Source organism: Prorops nasuta, unplaced genomic scaffold, assembly GCF_024137725.1.
Source record: "Prorops nasuta isolate Cenicafe-Biocafe unplaced genomic scaffold, Cenicafe_Pnas_1.2 PNAS00003, whole genome shotgun sequence".
In the NCBI taxonomy this organism is placed as follows: domain Eukaryota; kingdom Metazoa; phylum Arthropoda; class Insecta; order Hymenoptera; family Bethylidae; genus Prorops; species Prorops nasuta.
Genome location: NW_027116800.1, coordinates 919,360 through 942,125, shown reverse-complemented (window position 1 = coordinate 942,125; position 22,766 = coordinate 919,360). Strand labels below are relative to the sequence as shown.

At 35.5% G+C, this 22,766-nt stretch overlaps 2 protein-coding genes across 9 annotated transcripts in view; both read left to right on the top strand.

Annotated features, from left to right (window-relative positions):
- LOC136772107 (max dimerization protein 1-like) overlaps nt 1-14,303 on the top strand; it is an 83,912-nt gene extending 69,609 nt beyond the window's left edge. For all 7 annotated transcript variants that reach the window (XM_066724813.1, XM_066724811.1, XM_066724812.1 and 4 more), the window contains 2 exons: nt 6,750-6,886; nt 7,113-14,303. In XM_066724813.1, the coding sequence (XP_066580910.1) occupies nt 6,750-6,886 (137 nt within the window). In that variant the 3' untranslated portion in view covers nt 7,113-14,303. The remainder of the gene's footprint in view (nt 1-6,749; nt 6,887-7,112) is intronic.
- A 499-nt stretch (nt 14,304-14,802) lies between these two features.
- Nucleotides 14,803-22,424, top strand: Nmnat (nicotinamide mononucleotide adenylyltransferase). Of its 2 annotated transcripts, XM_066724807.1 has the most exons (7): nt 14,803-14,982; nt 15,236-15,642; nt 15,712-15,813; nt 15,887-16,053; nt 16,592-16,904; nt 17,112-19,556; nt 22,267-22,424. In XM_066724807.1, the coding sequence occupies exons 1-7, from the start codon at nt 14,907-14,909 to the stop codon at nt 22,294-22,296; spliced, it is 3,540 nt and encodes a 1,179-aa protein (XP_066580904.1). In that variant the 5' UTR covers nt 14,803-14,906; the 3' UTR covers nt 22,297-22,424. The 2 variants fall into 2 exon arrangements, with proteins under 2 accessions (XP_066580904.1, XP_066580903.1); XM_066724806.1 differs by lacking the exon at nt 22,267-22,424 and having other exon boundaries at nt 17,112-22,229.
- The last annotated feature ends 342 nt before the right edge of the window (nt 22,425-22,766 follow it).

Genomic DNA, 22,766 nt, shown 5'->3' with positions numbered 1-22,766 from the left:
ACGACTCTATACTTGTACGCAAATTAATACTCCAGTGTTATCGAAGAGATTGATGGAAGCATTTGGAAAATATTCGATAGTTTTTCACAACGCGTATCGATGAAAATCTTACTGACGTTACGAGTTTGATTTTGTAAATGCGCCAAGTAATTTTCAGTAGAAGGAGACAAAAGAGTGAAGACTGGGGAGGAAAATTCAATTTTTTTCTCCTCAATTGATACATTCGTGTCGTGGAAATTTCAAAGGATGCTAAATACAAGTTTCTCGTTGAAATTATTGAAGAGCCTTGTAGTTTCTTATCGCTTTCAGCGGCTGAACTTTACGAGAAAATAATGGAAACGCCTAGTAGTAGCGGTTGAGCTGTGCTGATACAGGTTGTGAAATATTGGATTTTTTCTATTAGCGTCTCGGATGTCATAAAGTTGTAAAAGGCGTTCGGCATAACATTCCTAGGGCTGTCATTAAGTTGTTTTCCTTGTTCTCTTCACGCTCGTCTTTCCATTAGTGCAACAAGGATAGAAGAGGGTAGTAAAAATAAAGTAAATAAAAGAAGGAATAAAAAGGGATGAAAAAGGAGAAACGAGTGAGATAAAGTGTAAAGAATGGGCTCGGTGTTGTTATGGCAGTGCAGTGAGCAAGAGGTGGGGGTGGGTGGCAGCTTCGTGTCGAGTCCTTCCGCAGAGTCGACTAGACTCCAGTCGATTCCGATGGTTTTAATCGCGTTAAGGTATCGCCGTTTCCCACTTGTCCAAAACGCAGACGGAAGCCCTGCGCATACATCGAAGCCAGGAAAAAATAGCTCGATGAGCAATGCTTTTATCGTTGATCGAGTTACCCCTTAGATATCACACCTCTTTTTTTATTTACTGGCACAACAACGCCTCGACAGTTTTGTACAGTTCCGTGACTTACACCCACCATATTTACTTCTTCAAGCCCTACAACTTCCTCCACAAGCCTAAAACCATATTAGATCCACGCTCGCGGCTCGATCACGATTATCATACCAGGGAACAATGCACGCCACATTTCTCCTCGTTGCGTAATATCCAACAAAACTGCGTATTTAATAATAAACCACAGTGAAAAATTGCCCTTTCACCGTGTAACAGTTTATTCATCGGTATTATAGCGTGTTTAAAACGCTTCGTTAGAGAAAACTCGCGCACAAAACTCCCGAGCATGCTTTAAACGACCATCAATGATAAATAGTAACAAAACGAATAGAAATAATGATATGTCCTAATGATGATCGATAACGTTGTAAATTGTGAGGATTAAAAAGAATGATATACACAGGGAATAAAAAAGGTATTGATTCATCTCAGTTAGGGTGATGAGTAAGCAATATTATTGTGGAGAATCGTGAAAAATTAACAGTTCGGATTGCATCGTTTTTGAGAGAATAATAGCTGCAATAGGCGGTTTTATATGCAGCATTTCTATAGGTGGTTACAGTGTAATGGAGAATTTACGTTGTTTTTCTGATAATACAATTGTAGTTTTACGGGGAAGCGAATGTAAGGAGTGTTTCATGCATCTCAATTGAATTGAAATCTTATCAAGGATATATCGAAGCAGAGTCTGAGAGATAAAGGTCTTGTCTCATTAAAGGAACGCGCAGGATGCTTCCCATAGGAGTAAAATTTTCAAGTGCCGGATTTATCGTCCTCTCGCGTGACCTTGCTTCCTTCTGGAACCACGCGAAACCAGTATCGATTCGCACGAGTGATTTGTCAGCAAACTATCACGCACCTTCGGTTCATTCCCATTCACCAAGCTTTATGCTTCCTCATCTCTGCTGTGTGCTCTACTCTTCTTCGACTATAATCCTTCCTCCTCCGAGAGAATTCTTCCCCAAGAACCATGATTCGCTCGATTCAACTTTACCATCGGACTTTGCTTTTAATATGGAACGAGCAAAAAACAGGCAATTGAATTATTATTCTCATTCGCCAAGTTTTTTTTACTTTCCACCGCTCCTCCGACTGAAATTCTTTCTTCGACAAAATGAGATTTGCCAAAAAACCAATATTAACTCGATTCAAATTCACCATCAGGCTTCGCTCCTCTTTAACGCTCTTGATATAAAACGAGGAAAGAACAAACAATTGAATTATTTACTTATTTTTTATTCCTTCGTGCATCTGGAATTTTTGATCGAGTAAATTTTCGACTCATGTTTTTATTCAATGTTATTCCCGAGGTGACTTTATAAATAAGCGTTGAAGCGGAATCGATGTCACCGCGAAAAAACTGTCAGTGATACAAAAATAGCAGGATCCAATCTGAAAATATGCTCGCCTCGGGCTGCCAGTGGAGAGTTTACAAATTTGACGAGAAACTTTCGCTTTGTTCTCTCTCTCTCTCTCTCTCTCCTCCCCATCCCACCTTTCTCCACTTCTCACACACTTTACTCCTTTTTTCTCTTCCTTTTTTCCTCGCCTAGAATCGCTTTTCCACCGATCTAACTGCGATCTACCTACGATGTTAGTTGGTCGATTCAATACGCATCACGTAGTACAAATAAACCTTGATGGAATTTCATTTGGAAGATTCCGATACACCTTGGAATCTTCATCAACAGTCGTGATAGCTTTTTCAACATCTCTCTCTCTCTACTTTCGCTATAATTACCCAACAATTTCATTTCCTATTTAAATTTACCTTCTTCCTCGAACCGAGAAACTTTTTTCAACTTAATAAGCGCGACCTCCTATTCCACAGTGTAAGTTTACAAACAAAGCCAAGTTGGTGAATGAATAAACAGAAGGAATTCTCTCTCTCTCTCTCTCTCTCTCTCTCTCTCTCTCTCTCTCCCCCCCCCCTTTCCTAGGAAATGTAATTTATTATTCGTAATATGATTTTTACACGTGAATGTTATATACACACGCTCCACACGTGCAGCAGATTTGTTTAATAAAAGAGAGCTTAAAATTAACTGCTCTAATTATTCCGTTAGGTAGTTTACCTTAGCGTGAAAAAAGTGAAGCTATAGCGTGCACGTTTTCTTTTATTTTCACAATTGCGATTCAAACCGTATGCGTAGCCATTGTCGATAGAATATTTGCATTTACGATAAACATACGCCTTTTTGTTCCCTCGTCTTAAACAATATGCCGCTGTTATTGTAAAAATTCAACAAAGACCTCATGGAACAGCGCTGAATCAAGATACACGAAGGAAACGGGTTTAAGTGATTCGATGAATCGAAAGTCGACGAAGCGTGACGTCATTGTTCTAGTTCTCTGTCATTGATGATAGCATCGGTGACCGCGGATGGTTTATTATGGTCGTTACCGCACATACTACATCGAGCTAATACAATCATCGCTGGATGTAATAATCCTTCCAAATAAGGAATGTCTCTCCCCACATATCAGAATTTTCATCACTCGCGATTCCAACACCGGGCTCCTTAAAAATTTTGCAATGAATAAATCTCTCAGGCTCGCGAGTAATCCCACCTCCCCCCCCCCCCTTTTCTTTACAAAAAATTAGAGTTTCAAACTACAAATAGTTGCACGGTTATTGCTATTAATTTTTTGTTGGCTACAGCTCGTTTATTCAATCTCTGTCCAAAACTAAATTTACGATTGACCTTTTCATTTATAATACATTATTTTTGCTGGTGGATGACTGCTGAAACCGATATCGATATGATACTTTCGATGAGTAAACGTAAAAACTGCTTACAGCCAGTGCGCAGTTTTGGCGTCACAAAACGTAATGGATTCGATGTTGACGTAGGTAACGGCATTTAATGGATTGTACCTAGCCTTGCTGTGAAAAAAAAAAAAAAAACACCAACACTTACTTTTCAGCCATTAAGTGAAAAGAGCGAAGCTGTGTGAGTTATGACTTTGCAAAGGGTGTCATTGTAGTTTCAATCCCCAGCTTTCCATATTTTTTATTTTCAAAGTGCATTGATTGTGGCTCTAGGCTTGACACAACACTAGCGATTTCTATCATTAAATTTATCTACTACATTTTTATCCTTCTCTGCAATTGATAGACTAATTATACGTGAACTTTGATTTCACACACGTACGCACACTCGCATCGACTGGTATCGTGCTTTATCCTGTTAGGTAATTTTAATGGTTCAATTAAGCTGAATAGAGTGGCTGCTGACAAAAGTTGCTTGAAAGATCCTTTCGCATTGTTTCGAGCTTAATGATCCGAGACAATGGAGTCTATTGGCTAAATTATTTAATCCCAAATACACGGGGTACTGGGTGAATACCGTAACAGGATAGATCTTTATACGGTTCGCGCAGTAACCAGATGAAAAATATCAGTTGATTTTTTGCTCTCGTCGTTTGACGCTCCATGGTGGTCTGCTGCTGGCGTGAAATACGATTTTGCAGGGGGACAAAAGCGAGGCTAATGTTATGCATTTTTTGCATCCCTTTCACCTGCGAGTACAATCGTGTCGTTTGGTGATTCCGAAGGCGCGTATATGTTTATTTATAATACTTAAATATGTGAATGGAAATGTACATAATGCTGCTGAGGGGCGTAGAGGGAGAGATAGGGGGGGGGGGGGTGCACGGAAGAGGGAAGACTGGTGGATCGAGGAAGGAGAAAGAGAGAGAGAGAGAGAGAGAGAGAGAGAGGAAAGAAGGGCCAGGATGGGATGAGGTGGAGGTGCAGACGGTGCTGATTTTAATGAACTCTTTCACAAGGCACTCGTGCTACCCTCTAGCCAGGGACTCTCGAGCCACGACAAATTCTCCTTTTTTTTTCTTTTTTTTTTTACCCTTTCTTCTTTCACCCCTTTTTCTATTATTTGCCGCTAAGCTGGCCCCGAATATCGCCAATTACGCTCTTCTGTCATTCCTTTCCTCTAACAGTCACGTATACTCTATATATGTATGCTGTGTACATGCTATATATCCGTATACCAAAAGACCCCTCTTATTCGACGTTCTTCAGAAGCGTCCATGGGATAAGCTGTACAGTCAGAATCCTCTCTATTCTCCTATTGAAAATTCTATTCCATCGACCATCGCCAATTAAAATTTTGTAGAAATAAATTCTGCTTGTGCACTCTCTATCACATTTCCATCCACTCTTGCACCTTGATTACTCTAGAAATTGGAGAATCGTGACGAAGGGCTTGCGCGAGTTTTTGGAAATATTCCAAGAGAATCAAATACTATGTATATAATGAGAATGCATATTTTATACGGCAGTTTTTCCAGCGTTAGCCTTTAGAGGGATGAACGAAGAGTTCTTTAGCTGCCATTGTTTTTCCTGGCGTCGCGTTTTTTCCCCTTTTTTTTATTAAGCCATGGCCGATAATCGAAGCTGCCCGCTCGGGTTGGGCCGTGGCTTGGGTGGACACCACGAGAGGTGGTGGGATGCAATCGATAATCGATATCGCACCTCGACCTTGAAAAGTGCTCGTAGCGCGTCCCGGATGAGAATCACTGCCACCTGGACAGGTTGCCGAGGGTTGAACTGGCTTGTGACGAGAATAGAGGCATGTTATTGATTACGAAAAAATAGCCCTGGGGAAGGGGTGTCTTTGTAGCCCTGTGTGTCGCCTCGCCCACACCCTCTTCCCTCGCAAACCCCTTTCTTGCTTCTTTTGCTGCTTTTCGCTGGCGCGATGACGTCACTCCTGCACACGCGTCTTTATTTTCCAACGTCGATAACCAAGCTTCCTGACTTATCGACCTTTCTGCCACCAAAAACCAACCCCCTCCCTCTACACCCTCGATCATCGATTAAAGTTATAGAAAATAAGCTTCCAATGACGCGTGAAACGTCTTGCAATTATTAATCATTTTACTGATTTTTCTCCTTATCCTCGATTATCGCTCTATGAATGGATTAAATATATTTTCTTTTTTATATATAAACATTTTTTTAAGGCAGACTTAACTTTCCCGAGCGAGAAATTAGGAAGTATCGAAGGTTTATTTGATTCATCCGTGCTACGTCTCGCTTGAAAACAACACAACCCTACTCTTTATTCTCGGACCGATTACGTCAGAGCTTGTTTACAATTATTTTCGTCGCGAGGCACGCCCACACGAACTCGCCATCGCTCCACGAAATTGCCCAAAGGTATCGCTCCTATTTTGCCAACATAAACATCTCTCCGAACGAAAACTCGTCGTGGGAATAGATCTGAATTTTTTGCTCGATTTATAAAACGTCGATCCATCACGGAATTTTCTCTCTCATCCTATGTATGTTAAGGATTAAATATGCATAGTTTCGTGTTCAGACGTGCTTACTGTTAGATTTATGGAACAAGCAAAACTCTGCTTTGTTCAGAACTTTGGTGCTTTATATAAAATTAGTATCTTAAATAATAGTTTTCATAAAATTACATTAGTTTTTTCTTACGCAATTAGTTGCATATATATATATATATATATATATATATATATATAATTTGATTATTCACATCACTCCCCCCTCTACCCCCCATGCCCTCGTTATTTTGCATTGTCGAGCGTCAGGAAAGACTGGTAATCGACTTGCACAAATTTAACGTTAATCCAATTAAACTTGACAAGGTTATAATAAACCTTCTTCGTTAAAGCGATAATATTTGCTAAAAATAATTTCTCAAGCCATATTTAACGTTTTAAAGCTGAATCGTTGGCCAAGCAATTTCCCAAAGGCTGAAAATAATGCTGATAAAATTCGCTGTGCGGAGGAAAATATTTCTAGTCGAGAAACACGTGGCGGGATAATACTTACTATTAACGACGTTTGTAATTTTGCAGATGAAGTGGACGTTATCGGCTACACGAGTAACCAATCCGATACTGACGACCACAGCAGTGTGCAAAGCAGCAGTGACAGTGGCGTAGCAATGTCCACCTCAAGGCTTACTCTCTCTGAAATGATGGACAATCTTTAGGTAAAATATTTCAGCACATTACCAAATTGTGATTTTAATTTCTCCCATACCGCAGCATCAATATCGCTCCAGTATTGTTAATTGCAATATTCGCAAGAGCATACAATATTTGTGAGAAAAATTTTGCATGCCATTGCACCGTCTCATTTGTATTTGCCCGAGACGGATGAACGCTTTTGGAGCGCGCACTAATGTACGTTTTTGTTTCTTTTCAATTACTTTGCAGACAAGAAAGTGATATGGCGGAGGCGGCGGAGAGCGTGGGGAGGATGCGGAACAGTAGAACTTGAGGAAGCAGAGAACAAAAGATGAAGAGGAGGAGGGTGATGGAAGGAGGAAATGGTGGTGAAGATGAAGAAGAAGAAGAAGAAGAGGAGAAACAAGGTTGTCATCACCATCGACTGTACGCGGATAAAATGCGATCTCGCATGTGCGTACGCGAGAAAATGGACAAGAATTTTCCGCGCACCAGTGCACATATGCAAGTGTGTGTATGTATATCGACCTATGAACGTATGTGCGTAACTTTTGCGGTACGCAGGGAGTAAGAATGAGCGAAACAATCATAGGGAATGCGAAAGACAGGGAAGGGGAGAGGGGAAAAAAAAAAACAAAAAATCATCATTGCGAACGTTATACGATAATTGCGCTTCGACGACCAAGGAAATACGAGGATTTTCTTTTCGTTCGAAGCTCGGAGAGACGATTAGACGATGCCCACCCTGAATTTTGAATGTTGCGCGTGTATGTATGCGTGTCTGTTTATGGTATGCTTGTGCGTTAATGCGTTATAAGAGAGAAGGGTGTTAGAGGGATGGAGAGACAATGGAACGAGCGAGTGATAACGGCAAAAGGACAACATTTTTAGCAAGACGGGCAAATTGACACACCGATTATTGCTTCAAATATTGCGAAAACTTTTGGTACAATGTTTTCCAAACACTAGATTGGCTGGTGGGAACATTGATTATTTTTTTTTTCTTGAATTTGCCCAAGCATAATTTTTTTACTTGAGAGGAATTGGATTACCGAAAAAGTTAAGATGATTATAAAACTGAAACGTCTGATTAGATTTGTGCAGTAGAGTCTCCTGAATTGTGCTAGCAATCCACAGGCAATTCTGTTCTTTTTTCCTCAAATTAAAAGTCAGCTATCTGTATAGGAGCTGCCGAAAAATCATAAAAATAAATGCAAAATCAATTGTTTTTTTTTTTTTTTATTTATTTATCTAGTATAAATGCTTCTATTTTCATTGTCACGATTTTGCTTAAGCTCAGTATTGATTTTATTCATTAGAATAATCAGTATCGTGCATCCTGTTGACTCTTATTGTAAACTGAACAGCCGTCTATTCTTATTACTGTTTCGAGTCTGTAGACTTTACGGTAGCAAACGCTCAGATACATTACTTTCAATCACTATTGCCATTTTATATTTCAACCTTTTTTTTCGGAAACATCAAACTCATTTTTAGCAGAATGAATCGTACAATTTCGTATGACAATGTAGTAGCTGTTTGGTCTACCGTTACTTTACTCCAATGAAAATTCATTGATATTTGAATTATTTTATTACACATGGCATTATAAAAAAATTTTTTTTTTTTAATATATTATTGTTACGACAATTCAAGTAACTTCCCATGTTTTCAATTATTTTTTAAAGTATTCAGTAGGATACAAACTTTTATACTTAGAATTGTTTAGGGCACAGATTAAAATGTGATGCTGTATCACGAGAAAATGTCCAATTTTGTAGGAAAAAAAAGAGCAAAATAGGAGGAGACTACTGTAGCAAGTGTTTGGATTAACACTGATCAGCTGCTTAATATATAAATAGATCCAATCTCTTTTATTATTTTCAAAACACAAAGAGCACTTTTGACGAGAGCTTTGTCTAAAGCAAAATAAAAAGCTACGATTTGAATTATTTTCTTTCGTTATTATACTTATTGCAAACTTACTGTTTCTGTTTAATTAAATTTTTTTATTCTAGTCATTGGGAACCTAAACTAGACAAAATTGATCGGCAAACTTACAATTAAAAGTTGTACGACATAATATAAAACAAAAGTCTACAAACCATTAACATTATAATAATGATGACTACATTGAATGTGAATCATTTTATCATGTTAATTGGCAATACTAAGTTGATACTGATTTTAGCGATACACAAGCTATTTTTGCTGCGAAATTATTACGCTGTATCACTGGGCTAAGCAGCGTAACTAAACACGATCTAGTAAATCCGGTTCAAGCACGCGTTTACACGTCATCTTACTCATGTAATTACAACTCAGCTATGGCTAATCCAACGTAAATTGCCGCGTGTATACTTACTTGCAATAACTTAAGCTGTTTGGATCTATTTAGAACAGCTATCAAGATAATTATCATTGTTTTCAGTTTAAATTATCAGGCAAACCAGAGGTCAAACGAATTATATCATTTTATGGTATAATTTCTACGATGTTTCTTCTGGAGTTATTTTGACAAAAGATTGTTGAGTTTACTTAGAGAAATATGCTTAAATGATTTCTCAATTTTAAAGCTCTGGAAGCCTCGCCACTCTCTTCAGTCTTTACTATGATTATTACTGTTATTAATATTAATTAATGTTTATATTCCATTGTCATAATCACTTCCGGAGGGCATTGAGAGTAGTGAAAATTTCAGCAAAAGTAGATAATCGCGCTCACCTATTTTCATTTTTCATTTTTTCAAGAGATTTTTTTCTAACAGAGCTGGTTAACAAAATTTAGTGGCGAAAATTTTTCTACACCTTTTTTCTGAACATTTCACATTAATTTTCTTTTCCTTTATAAATTTCGATGTGACAAGCGTATCATTCAGCTGCACATGAACCATAACACACAGACAATCTGTTGTTGCATCGAAAATCTTAGTTCTCTATTAATTTGCATTGTAAAAGACTGTTAAGACCAGAACAATGCAAACAAATAAGATTCGCGTGCACAAATCTTTATGCTTATGGAATGCAAGAATACAACTGAAATCAAAGAACCTTTTATGAAAATTAGATCATTCACATTACGAAAGAAGTTTTCAGATCTCTGTAAAGCTACGTTATTCTTGAAACTTTTGATGATTTTAAAGAAATAATACTTGTTTAGTAATTTGGAAAAACTTGATAGACTTCGTAAGAAAGAATATTTCTCTACGAGATTTTAATTTAAGCAGATGAAATTTATACAGAAATTTTTCCACTAATTGTAGTGCAGACAAAGAAATGCAGCAGATACGTTGCGCGCGTGCAGTTATATATAACAGTTTTAATCTAACCTTAAGTACTAAAAACAAAAAAATCGTAAAATATAATTCATCTAGTGTGGCGTTAAGTAGAGTGGCGTCATCTTCTCGTGGTTCTCATTAAAGAAGTACAAATTCTATAGGGTCCTCGCTCAGAACGAAACTCTCATCTCTGATTAATTAGGAAAGCTCGGATGTTTTATCGTACGAAAGAAAAAGGAAAACGTTTAAGAAATCATTTTCTTTCAGTTGGAACGCAGAAGCTTTAAGTTTCTGGATGGAATTAGAGATTGAATTTTGATGAAAGAACAAAAAGAGGAAATCGATATATATAGTATATATGAGAAAGTGAGAAAAGATGGTTCATTGAGACAAGATATGAATGACAGCCAAAGTGATGAAATTGATCATTGTCAAATCTCAGCGAGTAGCGACCTAGCCGGATGAAATATTTTCAACATGGCGCGCCGCAAATGTTAATATTAAAGTAATATTGATACTCCTGCTTCTCGTTGTTGTATCAACAATGAATCGTAATCTTTATTAAGCACAATCATATTGATTGTAACTCAAGCTTATCGCGGCAAAAAGATGAAAAAGAGTAAGAAACTTTAAGCAAATGTTGGGATTTGACACGAGAGTCGACGTGTTCTTTGGTCTTAAAATCTTCAATTCTGCGGTTTCATTTTTATTTCTTAGAGACGGAAGAGTATAGAATATTCATCTACAGCTTTGCCGTAGTTTTATTCTTATATTTTTGCATATTGACTTGTATTGCTACGCTTTCAAAGTTTCTCAACATGTATAGTATTGTATATATACGTAGTAAGGGATGATTGAGCTTATAGAGAGAAAGGGATAGGGAGAAAGTGACAGAGAGAGAGAGAGAGAGAGAGAGTAATTTTTGCTTTATCTTCAAATTTTATTCCGTATTGTAATTTATATTAGGTTCGTTACAGTACCGTAGGTTTGAGAAAATAACGAAATCTTTTTTATTTTATTTTTTCTACTTTCGTGTAAGACACGTTAAATTGTTCGACAGGTGCAATTTTTTCGTTTGACGGTTGACGAAAATACTGCATTGGCTGTCGTTCATAAATAATCAGTTTCCTGAAAGGGAGTACAAACTATGTACTTCTTTATGAGCATGTAAAGAGAAAAACAGAGATAGAGAGATAGGTAAGGGTGAGGGAGACCTAAATGAGTTTCCGAGCACGAAAATCTGAAAATAAAAACAACGTATATGAAAGAAAGAGAGAGAGAGAGAGAGAGAGAGAAAAGATTAGCGAAAAGAACAATCGTTGCAAATATACAGTTCATCCTAGATGTTTGTATCTGTTTTTGTACTTTTTTTATTTTTTATTTTTTTTTGTCTATTTTGCGAGTAACTTTGCTACGGCAATTCAGTCATACCATGTATGTCTTTCAATTTGGATTCATCGTACCTTATCTTAAACGGGATATAAAGATGTATGTATTCTATATATTAACGAGGGCTGGATTGGTCCGACGTATGCATTGTGCTAGCCGCAAGAAAATTGACATGACATATTACGTTAACAGCGCGATAGAAGGCAGTAGCAGTAAATTAATTGATAGGAATACGTCGAACTAATCTAACACTAGAAAATGTGATATTAAAATTAACAGGGGATGAATGTAGAAAAATACAAAAAAGAACGTGCAGAAGAAGAATTCAAAGAGATGGACTGAAGGATTTCCCATTACAATAAGGCGAACATTGCTATGGGAATCCAAAAAAAAAGAAAGAAGGAAAGAAAAGAAACGCGAAACGCAGCGATGAAAATTTTGAAAGGATTGGGAGATGGCAAGGTGGTACGAGCAAGCGTGTTAATTATTTGGATACAAAAAACAGCAGCAATATGAACCGATGCAGTATCGAAAAGCCGACAAAACGAACGATGAAAAAAAATAACAATGTATAACTCCAGCCGCTAGAGTATATATATTATAAAATGTAATTAAAGTCTAAGAAGTAAATACTTGATGATCGTTAACAGAAGGAAAAAGGTGAAGCTATAAGACGAAATATAAGTATAAAAATAATAATGAAAAAATGGGTGTTATTTTTAGATGTCTATTAGATTATCAGAACCAGAAACTATAAGGACAAAAAAATGCTTCATTATAAAAAGTAATAAAAAATAAGAAACCTACTACTATACTACTACTATTATTACTGCTGCTACTACTACTACTACTACTAGAACTACTACTACTATAACTACTACTATTACTACTATGCTATACTATTACCGTATTTGTAATAAGAATTTAAATGACATAGAATCTTAGTTGTGACGCAATTTGGCCGGGACACGAGAGAAATTCTCTCGCGCAGGGAGTTAGAAAAGAAAGAGAGAGAGAGAGAGAGAGAGAGAGAGAGAGAGAGAAGGGACGAGACAGGGAGCTTTTATGAAAAGTTTCTCCGTCTCCTCCGTAATAAACTGTACGTAAACACTCGAGCGAGCGATTTAATGAAAAGAAAATGAATCGAGGTAAGATTCCTTTTCAAATGTTTCAGGCTGATTTTCGCCGAGTGTCGTTAGTTTTTCATTTGCCTTCTGTTCCCCGTAGCTGTTTCGCGATTACGCGTCGTGCTCAGGGAAATCCCTCTCGAGACATTTTGCTGCTTTCATTGTTTAGATGCGTACACAGGAAAGAAAAGTACACATACACAAAATAAGAAAAAATAAATAAAAATGAAGTCTTGTGCGACCAGAGTCGGGAAGATGCGCGGGTCATATTCGGGGAGCTTCTTTGAGGATTCACCATTCCATCTTGTCGTTTTTGATTGAAAGATGGAGTGAGATCGATATATAAATGCACAGGAAGTGGGAAAGTGGGCATTGATAAAAGCAGCGAGTGATGTATGGTGGACACTCCTTCAGAGTAAAAGCGCGGTCCTTTTCTCTGTCGTTGTTAAATCATCGTCAAGCGCGGCTGGGTTGACTTTACAGGCAAATCCTCAAGGTGGGTCTTCCGGTATCAGTGAGGGAAAAGCGCGCGTGGCGCTCCAGGAGTCGATCCTGTCGCCGAAGAGCATTTAATCAACGCTGACACGAGTGTGATTGAATAGGAAATAGTCTTACGTGATTCGCCAATTAACGAGATAGATTCTCTTTTGTAGCGATGAGAAAAATCATAATAATACAAATGCGAGTATGTTCGTTACGATTTAATCTGATGGAATGCAGAAGAAAATGTGAGTGCGTGCGTGCGTGCGTGCGTGCGTGCGTGCGTACGTGTGGTGTGTGTGTGTGTGTGAGACAAAGAGAGAAAGAAAAGGTCGAAATAAAGCTATTACGAGATATTTAAGATACAGTGAGAACTTGTGGGAATGAATGTATCATCGCGCTTAAACATGTTAATAATGTAGAGAGTAGATGTACGTTTATGTATGAATAAGTGTTAATGCGCGCTCGTGTTTGTATGCGTGGGAGAGAGAGAGAGAAGTATTCAGAGATGGAGCGAGAGAAAATCTAGAGAATACATAATAACAAAAATTTGGGGTCACAAAATGTTGAATTCTTGGTAATTTAATATGTATAGTAAATTGGACGGATGCGGGTAAAAATGCGGGAGTTTTTGCAAAACGTATGCCATGATTAAAACGAGACAAAATTGATCAGAAGGAAAGGATTATTTGAATTATTACGAGTCTGAGAGAATTGCTGCTTGAGAGTATGTATGTATGAGAGAGAGAGAGAGAGAGAGAGAGAGAGAGTGAGAAAGGGAAGGTGGGGAGTATAAAAAGAGTTTGCTGGTAAACGATTTGCAAGATGCCCGTGGTAATTGTAATTCGGTAATCAATTAAATCGGCAAATCTTTTAATTATTCTATCTCCATTACCAGGTGGCTGTATGATTTATTCGAATATGATTCTTTATGATTATTACAATTATCATTACTACTATTAATTTGATTATTAATTATTCAAATGACAAAACAAATAACAAAATATACAAAAAAAGGAGAATAAAGAAAAAAAAACAAAACCACATATTATTAATGTAAATATTTAATTGTATTGCGGCGATTTTTGTTCTCTCAACAAATGATTTCCCCGATTCAGCGGAAGTAAAACAAATGGACAAAATAAAATTTGTGTATTATCAAATGAATCCAATGGTTTTCTCTTTCATTTCCTCCCCCTTACAATTTAGTTCTTTTTATTTATAATATATAATCAGTAATATTGGTTTGTATGTACGAGCTGTGTGTATAAGCTATATCACATAGACTCTAGCTCACAATATCAATCGGATGATTTCTGTACTTTGCCAAGTCTATCCTCTATAGAAGCTTTTTGGATTTGCTTGCATCAGATGGTGGACGAAAATATTAATTTTTATCTGCATGTTTGACTATAAGCAATATTAATATTTTTCTTAAGGTCTTTTCGAAAATACTCTTTGTTTAGATATAAAATTATACTGCGATATTGTATTTACGAGAAATTTAAAAAATGTGTTCCACCTAGCGCCAAAATTACGAACCAAAAAGACCTGTTAGCTGTCACGTCAGAGACCAGGCCAGAGCTGTCAAAGCGAGCAACAGAGAATATGAACATATGATTTGCTGTGCGCGCGCAACAAACCATGCTCTTCCCTCTCTTGTCTCTTCGCCTTTGGTCGTTTCACATGAACGCTGTAAGGTTATGCATGTGTGAGAAAACTTCGTAATTCAATTCTGCATTTTGCGTTCAATAACCAGTTGTTACAAAAATGGCACCAATGCGTGTTATTCTTATGTCCTGCGGCAGTTACAATCCACCGACTATCATGCACTTACGAATGTTTGGTAAGTAAAGTCGATTCGGTTTCACTTTTCAGCAATGATAACCTTTTGCCAAAGTAAAGGAACTCTAATTTATATTAATTCATTATTTTGTGATATATGACAAATGTGTTTTAATTAATAATTATGTAGTAGTAGACAATATGGAGTGTAGATTATGAACCTGATTGTTATCCTAAAGAATTATATGTGTATATAATTTTTTTAATATTGTTTTCTTCTCTAAAGGTAAAAATAAATTTTCTTCCACTTGTAGAACTTGCCAGGGATCATCTACATAAAATGGGAAGCTGTATTGTGGTCGGTGGTGTCATATCACCTACTCATGATGCGTATGGGAAACAAGATCTTGTGAATGCTGCACATAGGTGTGCGATGCTCAGATTAGCCTTACAAAATAGTGATTGGATTAGATTGAGCACCTGGGAAACAAGACAGAATGGCTGGACAAGAACCAAAGCCAGTTTGCAACATCATCAAAATCTATTAAACTCTGTTGTATATGATTCTAGTGAAATTAAAAGTCTTGAGATAGAAGATTTAGAATGGATACCAGAGAATGTAAAAAATAGTTGTGATCAACCACCTATTCAAATTAGATTATTATGTGGAGGTGATTTATTAGAAAGTTTTGGAACATATGGGCTATGGTTAGAGGAAGATGTAAGTAGTTGAGTGGTATTACTATTTGTTAAATTTATCCGTTTTAAATAAATCCTTTTATTAACACAGATCGATGCAATAGTTGGACAACATGGCTTAGTTGTTGTAACAAGACAAGGTTCTAATCCAAATAAATTTATTTATGAATCAGACATTCTTTATAAATATGTGGTAATTTTTATTAATTAATATGCTGATTATAGAGATATAGTAAGAATATTGAATTGCAAATTTTTTATTTCAGGACAATATAATTATTGTAACTGAATGGATCCCAAATGACATTAGCTCTACTAGAATAAGAAGAGCATTGAAGCGTGGTGAAAATATCAGATTTTTTGTACAAGACTCTGTCATCGATTATATTTACAGCAATGAAATTTATGACTCGAAAAAACCTATACAGACAATGTGAGTCTCATCATAATTTAAATATAAATAATTATAGAAAAATAGTAACTTTATAAAATTTTATAAAATGATCTCAGGGAAGTAATATATTTTTTAAGAATAATTTTTTTCTCATTGTTAATATATATTGACAAAGAGAATACTGCCATGCATAAGATATGTACAAGACTAGTGATATATTTTCAAGAGAACTGATAATTTTCTATAACAAAATATATAAATGATAAAGCATATGCTAACATTATGCATTGCAAGATAAATGTTAACAATAGTCTTGTATTTTTTGTTTGTTTGCAAGTCATTTTTTCCAGACTTTTAGAAATAGAACAATTTTATTGCCATGATCAATGAGTCATACAATTTATCAATAGTTTCTTTTAAAAATTTGATAAATAGCTTATGTGTTTTCTAAATAATACATCATTTAAATAGTTCATATTAAATATTTATTAAACATTAAAAGGCGTAATTTTTAATTACTGAATTTTATAAAAATCTATTTCTTGTTTTATGCTGCTTATACTATTGGATAATGAAGTAAGTTGGAACTTTCCCCACCTGATGCAAATAATTACTTGAGTTTAGCAACTAAGTATTCAAGAAAAAGTTTCATAACACCGTCACCTACCGATGTAACGATGGAATCTCCGAGTCCGATTGAAGTTTTGTCCATCGACGTACCTGATAGCGTTCTACGTAAAAATTTGCAAAACTCGAATAATGTGCCATTCACCGGTCTGATCAACGCTTTATCAGAAAATGGCAAGCAAGTGGTGCAAAGGTCTACATATCCAGGCCAGGCTAAACAGATTATCACCACGGAAAGTGGTGAGTCGCAGATTCTTCAAGAGGTAGGTCTCGCCGATAGCGAGCTTCAACTGGCTAGCTGCAGTCAAGATCCCGAATACAAATTTCAGATCTCAGCTGCTAGCTATTCGGTTGTTTCATTTCACATTGAAGGTGAACCAAGAAAGGAATATTCACAATTAAGCGTAGACTTAGTTGAAGAGAAAGATAGTGATAAGGATAATGCTCTTTACGAAGTTCTTTGTCCTCAGGATGATCCGCAAAAAGATCAAAAGTCTTCTGAGAGTTGTGTAAAGATTACGGAAATTTGTTCTCCGCACGTAGAGAATCGTAGGTCTTTAGAGAATGATAAAAATGATTATGATTCGTTTGAAATAAATACTGATAAGGAGGAATTGGACAGTAAGTATTCACATGAGACAGAGGGTCAGAAGAAACAATTAAAGAAGGAAGAAACGAAGAAAAAGGAGGCAAACGAAAAACCTTTGGAAAAAGTGTACACATCAGTTGGTGCTCAAGCTGAATTCGATATAGACGTAGACAAACTAAAAGAATATGAAAATACAGATTATTATTTGTTAAAGCGTGATAGCAACATTGAGATAGATGGTAAGTATTTGAAATCGACTGTGAATACTCGAAAAAGCCCTAAAAAGGTTAAAACTGAGAAAATTTATATTTATGATATGGCTAATCATCCTGAAGAATTCGTCAATCATTCAACGAATAACGAAAGTTATTGTAATAAAGCAAAAGTGAGTCAATTATGGGTTCAAGAGAGAATGCATCCAGTGAAACCTGCAAGAAGAGAATGTAGGAGTCAAGAATATTTGGGAAAAAGGGAAAAAAATTTTGTAATTCCGAAGAGCATTCCATTGAAAGGCAGTTTAGATTCTGCGATCAATGCGAGTGATCCTATAGCGATTCCGCGAAGAAAAAGTGCAGCTAATGACACTTTTTCCAAAAAGTCGAAGAGTTACGAATCCATAAAACGATACGAAGAAATTTTTGTCGATGATCTATCAAATGCTGAGAGCAAATTCACGACAGCGGACGACGTACAAACAGACGAATTTTGTTCTATTTGTTGTTTCGCGAATGAGATAAATTATCTTTCCAGGCAAAATCTTTCTAGAGATGGTAACCAAGACAATTTTTATACGCTTCGTTCTACATGTAGCTCTTTGGGTGATGAAGACTCAACCGAATGTGACATTTGTAATTCATGGACCTTGCAAGAACAAATGGAGGCCCAAAATCCAGCTGCAACATCCACTGATAATATTTGCGAGATTTGTGAAATTTGTGGAGAACCAAACACAATTTATGCTCCTGAGGATACCCAATCAGGCTTCAAGCCCGTAGAAGAGGAAAGCTCAGATTATTTGCCTGAGTACGAATTGGGATCAGCTGGCTTTGTGCCTATACAGGAAATAAAATCTGATTTTAAATCTGTGTCAGAATACGAGCCTGAGTTTATATCTGATTATAAAAAGGAACCAGCAACCTTTATGTCTAAAATAGATAATAAATCAGGTTTGATGAGTGCACACGAGAGAAGCTCAGACTTGATATCTGGCTATGAAAATCGAATGACAGATTTAGTGCCTGAAAAAGAAATCAAGTCTAGCTTCGTACCGGTACAGGAATCTAAATCAGATTTTACATCTAGTTATGAAGATAGAAAAAGAAGCCTTGATTCTGAAGAAGACATAAAGTCTAGTTTTGTGCCTGTAAAGGAGACAAAATCAGATTTTATGCCTATACAGGAAGTAAAACCAGACCTTATAATTGTAGATGAAAGGATATCAGACTTTATACCTATAAAAGAACTTAAATCTGGCACTGTAAAATTGCAGGAAACGAAAGAACGTTTTGCCCCTATACACGATTTGAAATGGAGTGTTAAAACTGATAATAAAATAAAATCTAGCGAATTATCGAAAAGCACAACTCAGTTAGGTCCCGTGCCTGAACGCAGAACAAGATCCAAATCATTTACACTTGAGAACGAAATGAAACTAGGTAGTTTTCTGTCTGAAAAGGAAAGGAAGCTTAGTATTTTTGTGCCAAAGCATGAAAGTCATTCAGATTCTTTTATACCTAAAAAGAAAGGAAAAGAAGAATGGATTAAGACAAATTCTCCTAAAATTTTTGAGATCATGTCCGCAGATCCAATTCTAGATCCTGCAGCTGAAGATAGATTCGAGATTGGTAACGTTGGCGCAAGATCCCCCGAGGAAAAATTTCATCATGACGTTAGCGAAAGATTTCAAAAAGAATTCCTGAAAGCGATTTATCCTCGTTCGGCTCCTAGGGAACGCTCTCGGAGTAAACATTCTCAATCAAAATATCGCGATGAGGATGCTTCCATGGCCGGTAATCGTAGAGTTTCTAGGAAGGGATCACTCGTTAGGAAGAGAAGTGACGAACCTGTAGCTCACGAAAAACGAAGATACTCATCAGCTGACAATTTACAATCACCAAATGTTTTATTTAAATGTAACGAAAAATATTTTAAATCGAAGGCAGCGAAAGCTGCTTCAGCGGATAATTTAAGAGCTTCCAGAAACTCCAAGAAAAGTAAATCACTGCAAAGAGCCTCGAAAAGTGTTTCCTATCTGGACAATTGTGATTCATTAATCGAAGATGATTCCAAGGATACCGATAATCAGGAAGCCAGAGATAACGAAACTGTAAAGATGATTCTTACAAAGCACGGTATTAAAATTATTAGCGAGAAAGAAACCGCGTTATAAGACTTAAATTTAAATTATTTATTACTTTGATGAAGATGCTAGCAGAGCGGATAAAACTGTTAAGATAATAAGGCTTCGTGATAATCAATTAGATAGAAATGCTTAAATTATTCAAAAATATTTCTCTATGAATTAATACAAAATTGAAAGATCTCGTATTAATAGAATGATAATTTAAAAAGACATTAACGAACAATAATTTGAAAACGTGAAAGTAAGGTAATGAAAGTGTCCCCGACAACGAAAAGAGTTTTAGAAAATTATTAATGATTTAATATAGAATCACCAGCAGCTGTTCCCAATCTTTCCTCTTCCAGATGTAACCAAAGCTTCCAAAACTTGATAAATTTTTAAATTTAAAGTTCTTTAATCCGTATATTGTACTTGGTAGCATTGTTGAAAGATATTGGAGAATCGATGAGCCTCGAGTATCTAAAGTGCACAACGTATATTAAATAAATACAACAACAAAATATAATATACACAAAAATATAGATATAAATATAAAAAGAGTTGGAAAAATTAAAATTAAGTATAAAGAATAATATACCCACGTGCAGAATTTGTTAATTTTGCAATCTGTTGTCAATTGCGAGTCGACTGTAGATTAATTTGTGTAATACGAAGGTTTAAGTAATTAATTGATCAAAAAGAGCAGACGTATTAAAAGTAACGACTGTAGTAAATCAATTAACACGATAAGCAATTATTTCGGAATGAAAATTTGAAACAATATATCTGTAATAATTGCATTATGAAACAAACTTAAAAATTGAAAAATGAATCTCAATTTATGTACTTTTAATGAATATCGCATTAATTAACTAATAAGCTAAAACTATATAGAGAACTAAGAAATTATTGGTGATGTAGTATGAATATTACAAGAGTTAATTATTGTGAAAGTTCTTCTGAACTGCATGTGCTGTGAGATTATGGATTTTAGAGTTTAATAATGAACTTTTAGGAAGAAAACTGTTACTATATAGAAAGAGGAATGTGTATTTTAAAGAAAAAAATATTCAAAGGGAATTGCAACGGAATTAAAACAGCTTTTCCAAAAGTAAAGACAATCTACGAATGCATCAATAGAACGAAATTGATTTTCCATAGGAATCGATTATTAACATTAGATTAAAAGCTAAGCTTAAATAATCTTGCAAATTTGTGGATAGAAAATATGTAACGTGTAGATTAGAAGTTGAGTTACTTGCAAGTAAAATTAAAAAATTTATATATAAAATACATACACATATATATATATATATATAAACAATGACGGTATTGCGCGTAGTAAAATGTAAAATGTGCCAACCGTAGTCAGTTTTCTTTTTTAACTTTTTTAAACTGATTATTTGACTGAACCCTCTAAAACTTATTTAATAATTGACTGCCTTGAAAGAAATGATGCATTATTGTTTATGCGCCACTTGTTTATAATTGTGCCTAAATATTACCATAAAATGCTCACTACGTTTTTAATATGTTATTTATTTAGTATGACAAGAGGACTTATACATCAATATTAATGAGAATAATCAGTTTTTATTGTAGCTTTAGAATACAACTGAACTGTAAATGATATATGACGAAGTGAAAAACGAGACGTGCAAAGATGCAAAGATTAATCTGTATAAAATTAATTGTGTATTTTAGGCGTGGTGGACTTTCCAGAAGCTCGTTATTTATATAAGTATTTTTAGTGCATGTCTTCCAGGAATTCTGGGATGTTACAGTATCCTTTCATTGCTTCGTGTTTCTCTACAATACTCTTTCATAGTGCTCTATTTCTTCATCTATTTCTCTATCCATTTTACCATTCTAAAAGTTAATTCTCGCATGATTGCAACAATGATTGTGTGCTCAATGTGTAGAATGGCTTCTTAGAGTTTTTCAATGATTATTTCTTGAAAAATGCAGCTGAAATCAATAAAACAAAACGATCCTCTATGACATCTGTAAAGAAATACTATATTTATATTTTTTAAGAAAGTTTCTTTTATTCTGCATTGTTGAAGAACATTTTGTAATACTAAAAATTCTACTTTTTTCGTGTAAATCATTACATTTTCTATTTTGGAAAACATTTTGCGATTTTCTTACGCGTACAAGACTACTATTTTTTATAATCTTCTGACTGAATTGTTGGTTAATTTTTTATTTAGCAACACACACTATCGGTGTTAGAATAGGAAAAGAATTTTCTATGACCTAACTAATAATTTTTATTTACTCTTATAAATTACTGCTGTGAATTTTCTTAGTTTATTATTGTAATTTATTCTTCATTTGCCTCTGCTACGCAGTCGTTTATGCAGAAAGTTTGAAATAATAAATTATAAGCTTTTCTTCAATTATTTCTTAACTAATATTTAATATACTATTTATGATTAACCTTTTTGCCATATATAGTAGTTCGTTTAGTTAACTATTAGCTACAAATAGGTAGTAAAAATATAATTAATTTTGTATTATAAATTTGGATAGTTTGTTTTTGCAGAAAAGCTTGTAATTTCACTTACATTTTTAATAACAGGGGGAATATAGAGAAAAAACATTTTTGAGAGGAGCCCCACAGGTATCGAATGCGTAGTAGTGGCTGATAGAATGTTCGGTTCTGATAAAGCATGTGATGTGTATTTTCCAGGATACAGCAAAACCTGCATGCCTTCTGTAAGACCGATAGTTGACTGTCCTATCGCTGCTCACTCCATGCCAATCCGATGTCGCCTTCCTGCTAAAAATACTAAATACGCTACTAACGACCTAAAAAGCTGTCGGGCGAATTATAATAAGGGCGGTAGTTGCGTTATTATTGGCAATCTTGACGTTGGCCACGACCACAACTTTAATTTCGACGTCGACGACGACGATGATTACTACATCACCAAAGACAACGACCTACACGTTTGCGTTACATTAGAGAACGTTGATCTACGCAAAAACACTACAATCAGCTTAATCGCGCATGATAATTAATTTTTAATTAATTCGTTCATTCATTCTTACTTATTCTTTTCCCTTGTTATCTCTTTTTTGTTAATATTATTTATTTAGATTTCTTGATTCGTTCCCTGTTAGTTAGTCTCTTCCTCTTCAATTATGTACACTTGTACATGGGAAAGTGGAGAAAAGTAAGATATTCAG

Coding starts and splice junctions, on each gene's coding strand:
- Nmnat (XM_066724806.1), top strand. CDS start 14,907: ATGGCACCAATGCGTGTTATTCTTATGTCCTGCGGCAGTTACAATCCA. Junction 15,643..15,711: donor GGCTATGGTTAGAGGAAGAT/GTAAGTAGTTGA, acceptor TTATTAACACAG/ATCGATGCAATAGTTGGACA. Junction 15,814..15,886: donor ACATTCTTTATAAATATGTG/GTAATTTTTATT, acceptor TTTTTATTTCAG/GACAATATAATTATTGTAAC.